Source organism: Rhinatrema bivittatum, unplaced genomic scaffold, assembly GCF_901001135.1.
Source record: "Rhinatrema bivittatum unplaced genomic scaffold, aRhiBiv1.1, whole genome shotgun sequence".
In the NCBI taxonomy this organism is placed as follows: domain Eukaryota; kingdom Metazoa; phylum Chordata; class Amphibia; order Gymnophiona; family Rhinatrematidae; genus Rhinatrema; species Rhinatrema bivittatum.
Genome location: NW_021820838.1, coordinates 109,113 through 125,696, shown reverse-complemented (window position 1 = coordinate 125,696; position 16,584 = coordinate 109,113). Strand labels below are relative to the sequence as shown.

Here is a 16,584-nt window from a genome sequence, read left to right as displayed (position 1 = left end):
TCGGACAACGCGACTACTGTGGCTTACATCAATCGTCAAGGAGGAACGAGGAGCGCTCAGGTTTCAGCCGAAACCACGCTCCTGATGGCATGGGCGGAACTTCATCTGGTTCAGCTCGCGGCCTCTCACATTGCCGGCGTGGACAACATCCAGGCAGATTACCTGAGTCGGCAAAGGCTGGACCCCGGCGAATGGTCTCTCTCCGACGAGGCGATGGCTCTCCTGGTTCGTCGCTGGGGAACCCCTCGACTGGACTTGATGGCGACCGCGCTCAACGCCAAGGCTCCGTGCTTCTTCAGTCGCAGAAGGGAGCGGGGGGCAGAGGGGGTGGATGCTCTCGCTCTGCCGTGGCCAGAAGGTCAGCTGCTCTATGTTTTTCCTCCCTGGCCCTTGGTGGGGAAAATACTTCGCAGAATAGAGAATCACAGCGGTCCCGTGATTCTCGTAGCGCCGGAGTGGCCGCGTCGGCCGTGGTTTGCAGATCTGCTGCACATGTCGGTGGACGGGCCGATCCGTCTGAGTCATCTTCCCCGGCTCCTGCAACAGGGACCGGTATTTTTCGAGCAGGCGGCACTCTTTTGTCTTGCGGCCTGGCTTTTGAACGGCGCCGCCTCCGCCGCAGAGGCTATCCAGAGGCGGTAATCTCCACGATGCTCAGGGTACGCAAGCCTTCCACTTCCGTGGCCTACGTTCGCGTATGGAAGGTTTTCGAGTCTTGGTGTGTCGACCATGGAGCCCGGCCCACGGAGGCGACGGTTCCACTGATCCTTCAATTCTTGCAGGACGGGCTGGATAAGGGACTGGCATATAATTCTCTCCGAGTGCAAGTCGCGGCTCTGAATGTCCTGGTACAGACAACAGTCTCCCTGCCTCTCCAACCGGATATCGCACGTTTCCTGAAGGGGGTCCGGCATTTACGGCCACCGGTCAGGGATCCCTGTCCGTCGTGGAGTCTCAACCTGGTTCTTCGGGTCCTGGCGGGCGCGCCTTTCGAGCCTCTACATGGCGCTTCGCTGAAGGACCTCACTATGAAGACCGTTTTTCTGGTAGCGATCTGCTCTGCCCGCCGCATTTCAGAACTGCAGGCTCTCTCCTACAGGGAACCTTACCTACGCATTTCGGAAGCGGGGATCTCGCTTCGTACGGTACCATCTTTCCTTCCGAAGGTGGTTTCTTCCTTCCACATGAATCAGACGGTGGAGCTCCCGGCGTTCTCTCCTGGGGATTCGAAGTCTCTTCGTCATTTGGACGTCAAGCGGGTGCTCCTCCACTACCTAGAGGTTACCAATGACTTCCGTGTTTCCGATCACCTGTTTGTGCTCTGGTCGGGACCTAAAAAGGGCTCCGCCGCGTCGAAGACGACCATCGCCCGCTGGATCAAGGATGCCATTTCAGCGTCTTACATTGGGTCCGGTCGGGATCCGCCTAGGGGCGTCAGAGCTCATTCTACACGCTCTCAAGCTGCGTCTTGGGCAGAGTCTCGTGCGGTCTCTCCACAGGAGATCTGCCGGGCGGCGACGTGGAAGTCACTGCATACCTTCGCTAGGCATTATCGGCTACACCTGCCGCCTTCGGCTTCTGAGCACTTTGGCGATCAGGTTATCCGAGCAGGGCTCTCAGGGGCCCACCCGGTTTAGGGAAGCTTTGGTACATCCCACCGTCTGGACTGATCCTGGTACGTACAGGGAAAAGAAAATTATTCCTTACCTGCTAATTTTCGTTCCTGTAGTACCACGCATCAGTCCAGACGCCCACCGCTTTGGGACTGGGAGCCTCTGCTCGGCTTTGTATCTGTAGCTGTCTTTTTCTATATTCTTGCTATGGGGGTTGGTACAGCTCCTCACAAGTTTGACTGTTGCGACCTAGTTCTGGGTCGTCCCTGTTCTTGTTCTTGGTGTTTGCTTACGCCAGTTTGTTTGATCCAAATTGTTTTGTTTTTCTTGCTCGTTTTTGGGCTTTGTTATTCATGATACTGAGCTCCAGCAGAGGGTGCGCTGGTAGATGAGGTGACACTCTCGAGCTCTGATCTGACTCCATCTGCTGGACGGGGGACATAACCCACCGTCTGGACTGATCCATGGTACTACAGGAACGAAAATTAGCAGGTAAGGAATAATTTTCTTTTAGTCTACCTGGCTAATCAGGTGTTATGGACTGTTCCTTCAGGAACTTGTACAAATCTCTTTTAAACCCCGCTATGTTAGTTGCCTTAAGCACATCCTCTGGCAATAGATTCCACAGCTTGATTGTGCACTCAATGAAAAAGTACTTTCTACCATCAGTTTTGAAACTGCAGGTTGTTAGTTTCATGGAGGTTTCCCCTGTTTTAGTGTTATTTAAAAGGAATGGGGGAGGGGACCGCAGGGACCGTGCGCACCCCCCCCACACACACACACACACAAACTTCCACTGGAAGCCTCTTTGGTGGCAGGTGGGATGGCTCATTATGTCCTTTCCACTGCTGCTGCCCCCCCCCCCCCCCCCACAGCACTGCCGTGATCCCCTCATGTACTCTCCCTGCTCCTGGAAGGTCGCGGCCTCGCAATGCCTCAGGCTGCTTCTCGGTTGCCGGCGCCTTAATAACGTCATCAGACGCCGACAGCCGAAGAGGAGGAAGCAGCCCATGTGGCAAGGCCATGATCCTCCAAAAACAGGTCCGGTTGGGCCTCCATAGAGCCTGTCCTGAGGCGGCAGAAGACGAAGGTCGGGCTTCCGCGGAGCCCATCCCACGGCGGCCACCACAGCTGAAAATGAGTACCTTCCTGCCTGCGTGCCTATGTGTGTGTGTTTAAGAGAGAGTGCCTATATGTATGTATGAGAGTGTGCCTACCGGTATGAGTGAATGCCAGCCTGCCTCTGTGTGTGTGTGTGTGTGTGAGACATTGCCTGCTTGTGTATGTGTGTGTGTGCCTGCCTGCATATGTGTATGTGACACTGCCTGCCGGCCTGCGAGTGTGTGATATAGTGCCTTCTTGCCTGTGTGTGTGAGTGCCTGTCTGCATATATATATATATGTTTGTGTGTGTGTGTGTGTGTGTGTGTGTGTGAGAGAGAGAGAGTGCCTGCCTATGTGTTTGCGCAAGAGCATGTGGGAAATGTTTGAGAGAATGTACATGTGTGAGAGAGTTTATGTGGTCACCCTCCCCCCATTCCACAACATTCTCAGGCTGATTGGCCATCAAAAGATCTCGCGTATGGAGGGCAGAAGATGTTTTACTCTTCCATGGTTTTCATTTTTGGGTGCTATTTGATGCCGGCAGTTTTGAAATATTTTATTGGGTTTTGAGGAAATATTAAAATAGTTATGTGAGTTTTTAATTATTGGATGCTCTGTTCATTGGCTGTTCTGAAATATTTGTTCCTTTTATTAATATGGCTTTACTATTATGAATGGGCGGAGCCTGGTACAGAATGGGGGCGGAGCTTGGTTGGCCTCCCCAATCAAAAAGGCACTCTGCTGCCCATGGATGGTAATGTTTCAGTCTGGTTTGTATCCTCAAACTGTCAGCAGCAGATACTTATTGAATCCAGCGCCTCCTCTTGCCACGCAATCGAGACTTGGATCCCACAGGGCTCTCCCCTCTCAGTGACTCTGTTTAATAATTATTTGGCCTCTCTTTCAGGCCAATACAATAAAGTGCATTCAGCTGAGCGCACTTTTACCCTCTGTTGGACGTACGTATTGAATGCATGTCTACTACCCCTTATAGAATAAGGGGATTAGCGCATCCAAAACGCACATCCAAACCCCCCCCCCCCCCCCCCCAAAAAAAAAAAACTAATAGCGCTCATCACCTGCAAATGCATGTTGATGAGGCTATTAGCTATTCACCCAGGATACAGAAAAAGAATGTGCGCCCAATCCGTGCATTTTACATTCAGAAATTAGCGCCTGCCCACACACATACACATATATATATATATATATATATATATATATATATATATATATATGCAAGCAGACACTCGCACCCAGGCGTTAATTTTTGAGCAGCCTGAAAAAGTGTACAGAAAAGCAATATTTTTTGCTTTTCTGTAAATGTAAAATGTAAAAAGTTATACCAAGGACACAACAACAACAGAGACTGTAAGTTCTCAGAATTAAAAGTTTTTATTCTATGACCATGAGGAAGTCGGCTCTCAAAGTTGCAGAATCCGACTTAATCAGTTATCAGTTTATCAGTTATTTAAAATGCTATTAACCTTTTCTTTTTCCTTCCTCTCCCAGTTTAAGCATCCCTGTTTTTTGTAACTGCTTTCTTCCGCACTACAGTTCCAGTTTGTTTTTTCTTTCTGTGCACCACTGTTTTAATGTAAACCAGCATGATGTGATTTTATCATGAATGCCGGTATATAAAAACCTTAAATAAATAAATAAATAAAATAAAATCCAATTGACTCCACCTAAATACACTTTCTTCCAGGATGTTACTATAGGCACTTCTTTGATTTAAGATTACAAGGTGAAAACATTTGCTAACACTAACTTTTTTGTTGGCCTGGGAACTCTGACCCAACCTTGAAGACGTGCATTTCTACAGCTCTTCCTGTGCTATAAAGAGATACATTTGTTATCTTAAAATGAGACAGTTTCCAGAACCCAGCAATGCCTCCTGGGACTCTCGCTCTGGTACTTTTCCGTTGACAAGATGCCTCTCATAAATTTTATTATCTCAGTATGTTCTCCTACTTAATATCGTGGCAATATTAAGTCAGAAGAACCAAAAGGTTAAAAAAAATTGTTTGTTTTTTTTAAATATGCCGGCGGGTCAAGTAGGGAAAACAGAAGCTTGTAAAATTGAACGTCCGTTTTTTCTAAACTAGCTGACAGCCACCTCTCCTGGGCTTCTACTGCTAAGCAGGCTCTAGGGATGTGCTATTGTCCCTAGTGCCTCCTTTTTAGCGTGACCCCTCATTTGGTATCGCGTGCCCAGGAGAGGTGGCTGGGTGCTCGTTACAAAAACAGGCACGCAACACTGAGCGTCCGTTTTCCACGTGGTGTTTACAGTATTGGCCTGTTTGTCGTGTTTTAGCCTCTTAGGATGTGAATTATAGGCTTTAGGCAGACAATATGCAATGTTTCTTCCCTGTGTTATCTTCCTGGGCTTCTACATTTCAATGTGTTACTTTGTCTTTCCACAATTAAGACCTGGTTGAATGCATAATAACATCTCTAAGACTGAGGTCATGATTCTAGAAACAGTTCCTGCTGTCAGCAAGCCTCTGTCGTTCATGTCTGAGGGCTGCAAGATACTGATTCAGCCACAAGTTTAAAGTTTAGGAGTTGGAGAAGCCCATGATGGCGTAGCTGGCAGCAGCTGAATCAGTTATTTCCCGACTGCCTCCCTGCATAATCCTGGTCTCTGCAGCTGATTTGCGTTGAGGGCACCCCTAAACGCTCACTACTCATGACGTGGGCTGATCAGAGTGTCCGGCCCAAGCGGACTTCGAGAAAATCTTTCGCAGACAAAGCAGTGCTTGCTGAGATAGTTTACCTATTTGCTGAATCACAAACTCGCTTTTTATGAAAGAATTAGGCGGCCCAGTAGGCATCTCAAGAATGATGTGCTGTTATTTGTTTTTGATCACACTTGAATTTTATTTAATTATTTATTTTCCCATGGTTTTATGTTTACACTTTTTTATTAAAAAATAATGAAATGTACAAACAGTAATATTGAATCCTTGTCAGTTCAAGTTGTACAATCAAAAGAAGTAAATATCAGCAGATCCTCCCTTTTCAACAGTTTTCATTTTTTGTAGTACTCACCCTCCTCCTTCTGATGCCAATCAATTATACATTCAATAATAGCATACAAAGGGTACATTTCTTATGTCCCTCCCAGGAAACACTAAATACTGAAGGGTAGATGGCTTATCCAGCTAAGTCGGAGGCATAGGGCTGGTCTAAAGTTAGCTGGATGTACATGGCTAACTTTAACATAGCCGCACCACTGAATATCTCACTTAAGTTAGCGGGTTAAGTGTATCCCACTAACTTACATACCCATTCAGCAACTAAATATGTGCCCCTGAGTAACTGCCACATTTACCCACCTTCCCTCCACAATCCATAATTAGGACCACACCAATCCTTAGAAGCCATTACATCCATTCCTAAATATTAAGCACCCAACTTCTAGATGTAAAAGGTATCCTTTTGACGTATTTATGCCAAAAAGCCAAAAAAGATTTCTGTCTTAAAAAATTAGAATGACTGGCCATCTGCATCAAGGTATGCAGCAGATTACACCAATTCCAAAAAAAAGGGGGCCTTCCGAATCCATCCAAACAGATAGAATAGACTTTTTACCCAAAAGAAAAGCCTTTTGTACAAATGTCTTATCTCCTTTATCATTAAAGTGCAAACAAGATGAAGAATCAGACAGAACTACATGAATACATGGTACTGTCTGACCTATTATATGCCCAAGAAAACTAGCCACCTTACTCGAGTAAATTTGTGTTTTGAGGACAACTCCAAAAGACGTGTAGAAAGGAACCTGGAGACATCTTATATTTTTTACATAGATCTCTATCTATCCTGACTCTCAGAAATCATCTCCAGAAGGTATAGTGCAGGTCTGTCAGCTAGCATGTTTGCTATCCACTTGATATCTACATTCAACAATGAGATTGAGCAATAGGAGTCAGGCAGAGGTCTGATCTTTCCCCAGTTTATGAATCACCTTAATCAAGGCCAGATTAGGTGCCATAGGGAGCCTTCCTTTATCACTGAGAGCCTCATAATACATGAGCATGGAGGAAGCTACTTTTTCCACCAAGATCTTATAGAACTCAGCACTATAATCATCTGGCCCTGGGGTCTTATGTGTATGTACTTTTATTGTGAACCACTTTGAACTGTCTAAGCGCTGTATAAAGTTTAAAAAAATAAATATAAAGTGCTTGCATGCAAACTATCACACCGTTATATAATTAGCCCCCATCCAGTAAGGTATTTGTAAACACAGGGAGGGCCATGGACCATGCAAGGCCTCATGACCTCCCAGAGTTCCTGCACAGGGGTGGAAGACAGGGTATTTTCATGGCGGTGATGCATTTTTACTCTCAGATACTATTCCTGCTCACTAGTCAATTTCTCCAAAAAGAAATGCTCCACACCTGTGCTGATGTAGAAAACACAATTCTTTACTGACTTATGGCTGGGAAAAGAATGTCCAAACAAACAATTCTGTATAGTGCTCCTACAGTATCTCTATCCTAAAAGACTCAGTTTGTTTCTTTTCACTTCTGGATCCCAAAACAGGCCAGATCTTTGGGACAGATACACTTCCACCTTGGCCCACCCCCCTATAGATGCAAGTTCGCAGAAATATTTTCCTCCTAGGACCTTTTCTCTCTCTCTTTACAGTCTAGAATTGCTTGTGGCAGAATCAGACTGAGAATCTGATGACTATTCCCTCTTGTACCTCCCTGAAAAGGGGGGGACCCTCTTTCTCCCTTCGCTCTTCTGCATTTCCCAGTACTCCTAAACTAGAACCCTTCTCCTCAACTTTCCTCTGAGCTTATGCTGCCACTCAGTGAAGAACCCACCTGCTTCTCCATTGCACACTGACACAGTGCTAATGTCAGACAGGCTAGGGCTTGAGACTTCTCTGTCATACTAAGAGCACTCAGACCCACTGAAGCCACATACAGCATGTTTGTAAGAGGCTGTGACATCTCCCGTGGGTCAGAAAAAGGCCACCCCCTGACATATAGATATGTAATTTATTTAAATATGAAAATGTGTACAAAACTTATACGGCAAGCAGGGAAGAGCAATGCCAATTTTGTGAGTCCTTGGTCTCTGCCTATGCCTGCTGGTCAGTGGAGAAGCCATGGGTGGGTGTGGGAGGGCCATGGCCCACTCACTTTGAGCTCAGGCCCACCCACTTAGCATTGCTCGGTGGCCTGAGAAGAGAGGCCCTGTCACAGGGCCCCATGTTCAGGTCTGGCGCTGCCAGGTGTGCACATTCAGCGGAGTAGCAGAAGAAGAGGGGAGGCAGCCCGGGAGACTGCCGGTGGACCCTGTCCCACCGGCAACCGAAGAGAGAGAGGCCCACAAGGCTGCTGGTGGCTCCCATCCCACCAGTGACACGAAGAGAATGAGGCCTGGGAATTCACCAGCGGACCCAGTCCCAATGGCAGTCGAAAAAAGAGGCCCAACAGGCTGCTGGAGGACCCCATTCCAACAACAGCTGAGAAGAGAACACTGCTGAAACAGAGCCCGTTCGCTCGCTTCGCTACGTGTGCCAGCCCTAGGGAATTCAAAACGTTTGCAGTAGCAGGTGCTCTATGTTGATCTCACTAGCCTCAAGAGTTTTGTATAGTGCAAAGGACAGCACATGAGAAGCAGCAGCAGAACGGGCTCCCTCTTCTTCCGATGGGGAGACTGCCTGGGTTTTGTGTTTGTGAATGAATGGAAGCCTGCCTGGTGTGTGAATGGAAGTCCACTGTGGGGTGGGTTGGGGCTTTGAATGGGAGGCTGCCAGGAGAGGGGGGTGTTGGTGTAAATAGGAACTTGCTTGGGTGTGTGTGTGTGTGTGTAAATGGGAGCCTGTCCTGGGATGGGGTGGGGGTGTGAATGGGAGGCTTCCTGGCAGAGGAGGTGTGAATGAGAGCCTGCCTGGGGGAGTGTGTGTATGAGAGAGAACGTGGGAGTGGAGAAGCTGTGTGTGTGAGTGTGAGAGCCTGTGTGTAAGAGAAAGCGAGAGCATGTGTGTTTGAAAGAGCATGTGGGAGTGAGACCCTGTGTGTGTGTGTGAGGGAGCATATGTGTGAGAGAGCGCATGAGATTGGGAGCCTCTGTGTATGGGAGTGACAGCCTGCTTCTATTCAAGTTACTTCCTCATTCCAAAAAGGAACAGTGGCTTGCATTCCATTCTCAACCTCAGAGCGTTGAACCGCTTTCTCGTAAGAGAAAAATTCAATATGGTCTCTCTGGGCCGCTGATTCCGCTCCTCCGAAGAGGAGACTGGCTCTGCTTCCTTGACTTGATAGAGGCTTATGCCCACATTGCAACTGTCCCCAGCCACAGGAAGTACTTCCTCTTCCAGGTGGGATGGCACATTTTCAGTACAAAGTGTTGCCTTTAGGCTGGTATCAGCCCCATGCATCTTCACAAAATGTTTGGCGGTGGTGGCTGCCTACCTCAGGTGTTGCTCAGTCCACGTCTTTCCATACCTGGATGACTGGCTGATCCAGAGCGACTCACACTCCAGAACCACAAACTCTGACTTGATGGTCAACACCTTACAGACTCTGGGATTCGTTATCAACTATCCCAGGTCACATCTCAATCCATCTCCACGGCTGGACTTTATCAGGGCCAGGTTGGATATGGCGAAGGCGAAAGCCTTTCTGCCCAGGGATCGAGTGGTGGCCCTCTCTTTGCTGGTTACCCTTATCCGCAACAAGGCAAAGGTACCAGCCCGTCTGCTGCTCCGCCTGCTGGGCCATTTGGTGGCCTCAGTCCACGTGACCCCCTTAGCCCTCCTCCGCATAAGGGATATGCAGTGGGCCTTGCGATGTTAATGGCGACAGGCATCCCAGGATCTGGAAGCGCCGGTGACTGTCACAGACCCTCTCCGTCTCTCCCTAACCTGGTGGGAAGCCCTAACCAATCTGGAAATAGGATTCCCATTCCAGCCTGCTCTACCCCATGTGACTCTCACCACAGACACCTCACCTCAGGGGTGGGGGGCCCACACGGACAGCCTGCATACCCAGGGCCTTTGGACTGCGGCCGAATCTCACTGCCAGATAAACTTTCTGGAATTGCAGGCGATCTAGTACGCCCTGTGGGCCTTCCAGGACAGGCTGTCCTCCAAGGTTGCCCTCATCAGAATGGACAACCAGGTGGCGATGTGGTACATCAACAAGCAGGGAGGCATGGGCTCTTTCTCTTTCAGCCAGGAGGCACTACAGGTCTGGAATTGCGCCCTCTCCAAAGGGATGTACCTGCAGGCCACACACCTGCCGGGCCACCAAAACACATTGGCAGACCGCCTCAGCCTTTCCAACCACAAGAGTGGTCCTTGAACCCGGCAGTAGCAGCCAGCCTATTCCATCGCTGGGGCACGCCAGACATGGGCCTGTTCGCCTCTCCCCACAATCATAAGGTGAGCATTTTCTGCTCCCGAATTCCGGGGAAGGACTGTCCGGCCTGCAATGCATTCTCCCTCTACTGGGGACAAGGTCTCATGTATGCATACCGCCCAATCCTGCTTGTCTCGAGGATTCTGATGAAGCTGCAGGAAGACGGGGGGCCCATGATCCTGGTGCCACCCTCCTGGCCAAGGCAGGTGTGTTTCCCTCTCCTCCAGGACCAGTCCGTGAGCGCACCGGTTCTGCTGGGGACGGCTCCCTACACAAAATTCTTCCATGATCCGTGTAGCGCTGCACACGCATCCAAAGTTCCTGCCGAACTGTTCCACTTCAACCAGCCAATTATCCTTCCCACGGCCTCATTCCCACCCTGGATTGCAAACGGGCGCTCGCTTTCTACGTGGATCGTACAGCGAGGCACAGACAGTCCACCCAGCTCTTTGTGTCCTTTGACACCAAGAGGCTGGAAGCAGCAGTGGGAAAACAAACCCTTTCCAACTGGCTAGCGGATTGCAGTGCCTTCTGCTACGAGCAGGCAGGCGTCCAGCTGGCCGGCAGGGTGAAGGCTCACTCTGTGCAGGCTATGGTGGCATCAGAGGCCCACCTGTGGGCAGTCCCTATCGCCGAAATCTGCAGAGCTGCGACCTGGAGTTCACGTCGTACCTTTGCGGCTCACTACTGTCTCGACAGGGATAGTTACTAGGACAGCGCTTTTGGCCAGTCTGTCCTCCACAACCTATTCCAGTCCTGAACCCAACTGTTCTTATCGTGCTCTCTGTGGGGCCAGACTGCCCCTGCTTCCCACAACGCTGCAGTTGTGTTGTGCCCATTGGCACTTTGTTTGGCTACTGTGGGTCCCTCTGTTCCCAGGAGGCAGTCTGGAGCTCTGTAATCACCCACATGTGAGGACTACCATCTTCTTGTCCTAGGAGAAAGCAGAGTTGCTTACCTGTAACAGGTGTTCTCCTAAAACAGCAGGATGTTAGTCCTCAGGAATCCTGCCCGCCTCCCCACGATGTTTGGGTTCACCTTCATTTTGTTTTTTAGTTTTTCGCTCTTATTTTGCTATCTTACAAGACTGAAGGGGGACCACGCGTGGTTAGCAGCCTGCTGGGCATGCTTAGTTTTCCATGCTGGGCTCTATCTGATGATGTCACCCACATGTGAGGACTAACATCCTCCTGTCCTAGAACACCTGTTACAGGTAAGCAACTCTGCTTTTTTTTTTTTTTTTTGCATGTCCTAGTTCTGTTCTGCAATTTTTGCAAATCTTTTGATGATTATTATGATTATTGCTGTTTTATTGTATGCATTTTTGGAAAAAGGATCTGATGTTTCTGTTAAGTGTTCTTTTACTTTTTACATGATATTGTGTATCTCTAAACTGCAATAAATATAAAATAAATTAGTACAGATTAATAAGATATATTTAATGCTGGTAAGTGCTTGAAATTATAGAATTAAAATATTTTAAGCATCACTCATGATGAAACTATTTAGAAATCCATTGTCAGGATTACTCTAAGGCATTATTTAATAAAATGAGTACAATTAATAGGGCCTGGACCTATATGTCAACTGTCCCACCTTGGGCCCCCTCAAAAGTTCATTTCTGGCTATGCCACTGCTGCTGGTGCTTTCCAAGTGCTTCATGGTACCTTTCTCAGCCATGGGAAGGCCTAATAAACTGTTAGTGGAGTAGCAGGAGGTGCTAGAGAAGGGCCCATGGAGCAGCTCCGTTAGCTAAAAAGGAAGGTCCTGTGACTTTGAAGAGAAAAGCCCACATCGTATGTTTATTGAAAATGTTTACTTTCCCTTTTTTTGCAGGGAAGGAGACAAGCGAAGACTTTGATGCTGCTGGACCCAGTGGCCTCCAGCCAGCAAGGCGGTATTCAGTGATGCTGTCCATAAGCTCTGAAGAGGACAGTGATGAGGAGGAGAGAGCAGCCGACGAGCACCCATTTCATGAGCATTGCCACCCTGTCATGGAGGAAGCAGAGAAGGCAGAGGAGACACAGTCTTCTCATACCCAGTCCCACACAGCTGAAACCTCGCAGAATGCAGTTGGCGAGGGGGAGAGCAGCCCAGCAGAGGAAAACCATGTCTTCAGCAGTGAAGAGGAAGTGCAGTCCACTCCAGATAAGAGGTCCATGCGCCAACTAAATACTAGAGTAGTGGAGGAGATATCAAGCCTAAGGCATGAAATCCAGGACCTGGCCAGTGTTATGCGGGAAAGAAATCAGGTCCAGACTGCAGTGTTGAAGGAGATGCTGCAGAGGATGCAACCCGCTGCCACAGCATGGAACACTCTGTGGTATCAGATGCCATCCTGGATGCAACCCCCACCAGCCTTTGCTGTACAACCACCCTGGAAGGTGGTTCCACAGGCCGGAGTTCTACCTGCCCTGTTGCCAGCTCCTGCTTGTGCTCCCCAACTGCTCAAGATGTTTCCACCTCCTCATGTGCCAACACCACCCGCAGCGATGGTACCTCCAGCAAATCTGTCACATCTACAGCGACTGGCCTCCCCTTCCTTGAGGGCACAGGTGGGAGCTTTACCCTCTGCTGTCATGGGAATGGCCTCACTTAGTGCCAGAGCTGAAGAGGAGAGGTGCACCACTGCTCCCAGGTCATCTCCTCTGCAGCCTCCCATCCCCTCGATGGAGCATCACAGCCCTCCAGGCCCCTCCAACAGCTATCAGCCTGTGCCACTGTCCTCAATTTCCAGACCCTCCAAGGACAGTATCAGCTGGGATCGGACACCAATGCGGAGAAGCACATGGTTGGGACAAGTAAAGGCAGCGCAGCTTCCTTCAAGAAAAAGAGGGCAGCCAAGGAAGCATTGACTATCCATCACATTGAGTACTCACGTAAATATATGCACCTTAGCCTTCTGAAAGGGCTTTGTATCAGGATGTTCCTCCTAACTCAGGTTGTATGCCACCTCCTACTCCTCTTAATACAGATGATCGTCTAGTCCCTCTGCAGGAGGCAGGCCTCTGGTTCTGGCCAGGTATGAAGCAAGCAGCAGGCTAAAAAGATCTCACAGTCTTTAGTGGGTGGTAGAGAGGGCATCCCCTAGATCTGTCCAGGTAAAGTAAACATGTTTTGAATAGGCCATAGGTTCTCTCGCTGACTGCCCTGGTCTGCTGATGTGAAGGCAGAGCTAGCAAAGAATAAATACCAACAGGCAATTAGAGAAAAATCCTTCATTATGAGACACTCAGGCCAGTAGCTTACCACGCATTGTGAAGCAAGCTCGCAATTCAGAGTTGCTTAGCTGTTGCGATCAAATACATCACTCCCCTAAACTTACACACAAATGGGTTAGTTTGTTTGTTAGCATAGCAGTTTTCAACTGGTTAGTTTTCTTACATTATCTTAATTATCTTAATATGCTAATGTACTGCATTCTTGTAAGATGAGCCTTGGAGCACAAATGGAATACAGGCACTGACCCTTAGCCTACTTACAAGTCTAGTGCCTCTTAACCACCACAAGCTTGTCTGTTTTACAGAAACCCCTCAAAGCACTTTAACATTTCCCCCTTTTATCATATATAGTATGATAATAATATGCTTCAATACCACTGCTTTCCATCCCATGTCTGAGGTTGGTCCCCAGGCCTGACCCATGGAGCTACGAGTTTAGGCCAGAACTCTTACTCATCATAGGGGTGGTGGCATTCGGGTGGGCCTCAGTTTAATTGAGGCCAATCCATAATAGCTGGAATTCTTCTTCCTCGGATGGAGGATGGTTAATAAGAGCTGAGTTTCCTGTCTGCAGTGAATGCAGAAGGAGCAGCAGTAGCAGGATGTGAAGATACTATAGCAAGAGAGGCTATAGTATGACAGAAGCTTATAACCAAGGCTTAAAACAATAAGGAAAATAGCATAACTGTAATAAGAACAATTATATATATCTGTCTCAAGCCCCCCTAATCAGGCCCCAATACCTAGAAAATACCAGTCCCAGGAGTCCTGTGGGGGAATGTGGGCTTGGTGGGAATTGTCATAAAAGGTGGAGGAAAACTTTTGTGCTTCTCCAGATTTACCAATGAAGGCACAATGGGAAGTGTTAACAAATGTGCAGACTCCTCCCTTTTCAGCTAAGAGTATATCTAATGCTTATTGATTTTGCAGGACTATTCCAGCTAGAGACTGTATTTCTGTTTGTAGGTTTTCTAGCGTAATGATTTAGTAGGAGCACTATTAGTCCCTGTGGGGAAGAAAGACACGAGAGCCAGAGGGCAGGAGCTTTTGAGAAGAAGAAAAGGGACAAAAAATAAAAAATGGCCACCTCTGGGACTACATGTTCCATCTTCCCCTGGGAGCTAGCTGTGAAGAGAGAATCAGCAGGAGAGGCTTGAGTCAGCGGTTTCACAACCATAGACTATCAATACTATAAATGGGGGTTATCCTAAAAAAGAGGGAGAGGAGGAGGAAAAGAATTGGTGGTTGCTCCAGGCACACAGCTATACCAGCACCATGGACGAACTCCCTGGGGATGAGCCAGAGCTTCCTTTCGGAAAACCTTCAGCACTCAAGGGGGATTGATTAGACTCTGTGCCAGCAATTGGCAAAGTGGGGGAGAAAATGGACTTAGTATAATTACTTAGATTGTGAGCCATCTGGGGACAGGGAAATACCTGCAGTACCTGAATGTAATCCACTTTAAAGTGCCAAAAAACAGAATATAAATCAGATAAAATTTTGAGCAAGTTTAGGATTCCTGCTTTTCTGTACACCCTCCAACTTAATATATAGCAATACTAAGTCGGAGGCCCCAAAATTAAAAAATATAAAAATCTTCTTTAAAAAAAACAAACCAAAAACTGCCCGTGGGTTGGAAAGCAGATGCTCAATTTTGCCGGCGTCCGTGTTCCAATTCCGTGGCTGTCAGCGGGTTCGACAACCGACGCTGGTAAAATTAAGCGTCAGCTGTCAGAACTGCTGACAGCCACCGCCTCCTTATTAGCGTGGGCCCTAATTTAAATACTAAATTGCGCGCCCAGGAGAGGTGCCTGGACGCAGGTTGGGAGAGCGGGCGCTCACCTCGGAGCGCCGGCTCTCCCGCTCAGTTTACTGTATGGGCCTGAATCTAAGGCCAGGATTCATCAAACTATCGCATGCGATTGGAAGAGGGGCATGTTTTATGGTAATAGTGCACTTTGCGCTTCGCATAGGTATTACTGCAGAGTGCGATAACTTTTTCCCACTTTGCGGTAAGTGCCACAATTGTTGCAATTCCTACCTACAACCACTGAGGGAGAGAGAGCGAGGCTCGCTGTAAGGCCCTTATAGTAGTTAAGTATTTATATCTCTAAAGGAGGCCCACCTAGTAACTGGAGCTGAGGTTTAGGTAGTAGTGTAGGGGTTAGGGGCCACTTTGACATTCAGAGTGCGACGTACGAACAGAACAGTGCACTCTTGTGAAGATTTGCTGTCCTTCGGAGTGAGGAAACTCACACAATGATGAGATTTGTACAATGTTCTCTCAACCTAGCTTGATGTTACCCAGGTATAGAGTCCAAGGTCATAAGGAGCAACAGTGGGATCTGAACCCCTGGTTTGTAGCTCGCTGCTGTAACCACTATGCTACTCCTCCACTGCAGAGGACGACATAGTACAGTGGACCCTTGACTTAGGAACTCAATTGGTTCCAGAGGGCTGGTTGTAACTCAAGTTGGTTGTAAGTCAAGACTAATTTTTCCATAGGAAATAATGGAAATGCCCATAATGTGTTCCAAACCTCCCAAAGCACCCCTTACCTAACATTTTCATAATAAAAAAGGGTTGTATAATGTGCATAATCACCAGAAACACCTATAATTTTCCTAGTGTACTCACCAAAAAGTTATAAAATGTGCCTAGCCTACCAGAAAACAACAATTTCATACTGTACTCACCATTCAAGCTGACATCTTTGGCTTGCAGGAAGGGAAGAGGGGGAGGATTCCCCCCTCCCCTCCCCCTCAGAGCACATCTCTGGCCCCCTAACACTTATTTCCTCCTCCCAGCATACTCATCCCTCCCCTCCTGATACCTTGCTGAAGCCAGCTGAGTGCTGTACTCCCTTTCTGCTGCCTCATAGAAGCTTCCTTGGTCACCAGTGATGCTGTTGCTTGCTGTAATGCCGTGCCGGGTCTGCCGACGTGCTCCTGTGAACATTTGTAGCTCTGGGTGCGCCTGAGATGGACAGGCCGCAGCAGCCAATCACTGCAACAGCAGAGCAGAAGTCCCACCCACCAAGCCCAAAAAAACACGATTGACAGGAAAAAACGCCCAATTAGAAGCAACCGCACGCATGAGCAGATAAGAACATAAGAAATTGCCATGCTGGGTCAGAGCAAGGGTCCATCAAGCCCAGCATCCTGTTTCCAACAGAGGACAAAACCAGGCCACAAGAACCTGGCAATTACCCAAACACTAAGAAGAACCCATGCTACTGATGCAATTAATAGCAGTGGCT

At 48.2% G+C, this 16,584-nt stretch overlaps 1 protein-coding gene across 1 annotated transcript in view; it reads left to right on the top strand.

The window, feature by feature from the left end:
* The window catches only part of LOC115082204 (myosin tail region-interacting protein MTI1-like), a gene marked incomplete at its 5' end in the record, with an annotated part of 34,082 nt that extends 19,242 nt beyond the window's left edge, over positions 1-14,840 (top strand). The window contains one exon of the mRNA XM_029586454.1: positions 11,941-14,840. Coding sequence (XP_029442314.1) covers positions 11,941-12,959 — 1,019 coding nt within the window. The remainder of the gene's footprint in view (positions 1-11,940) is intronic.
* Positions 14,841-16,584: the final 1,744 nt, after the last annotated feature.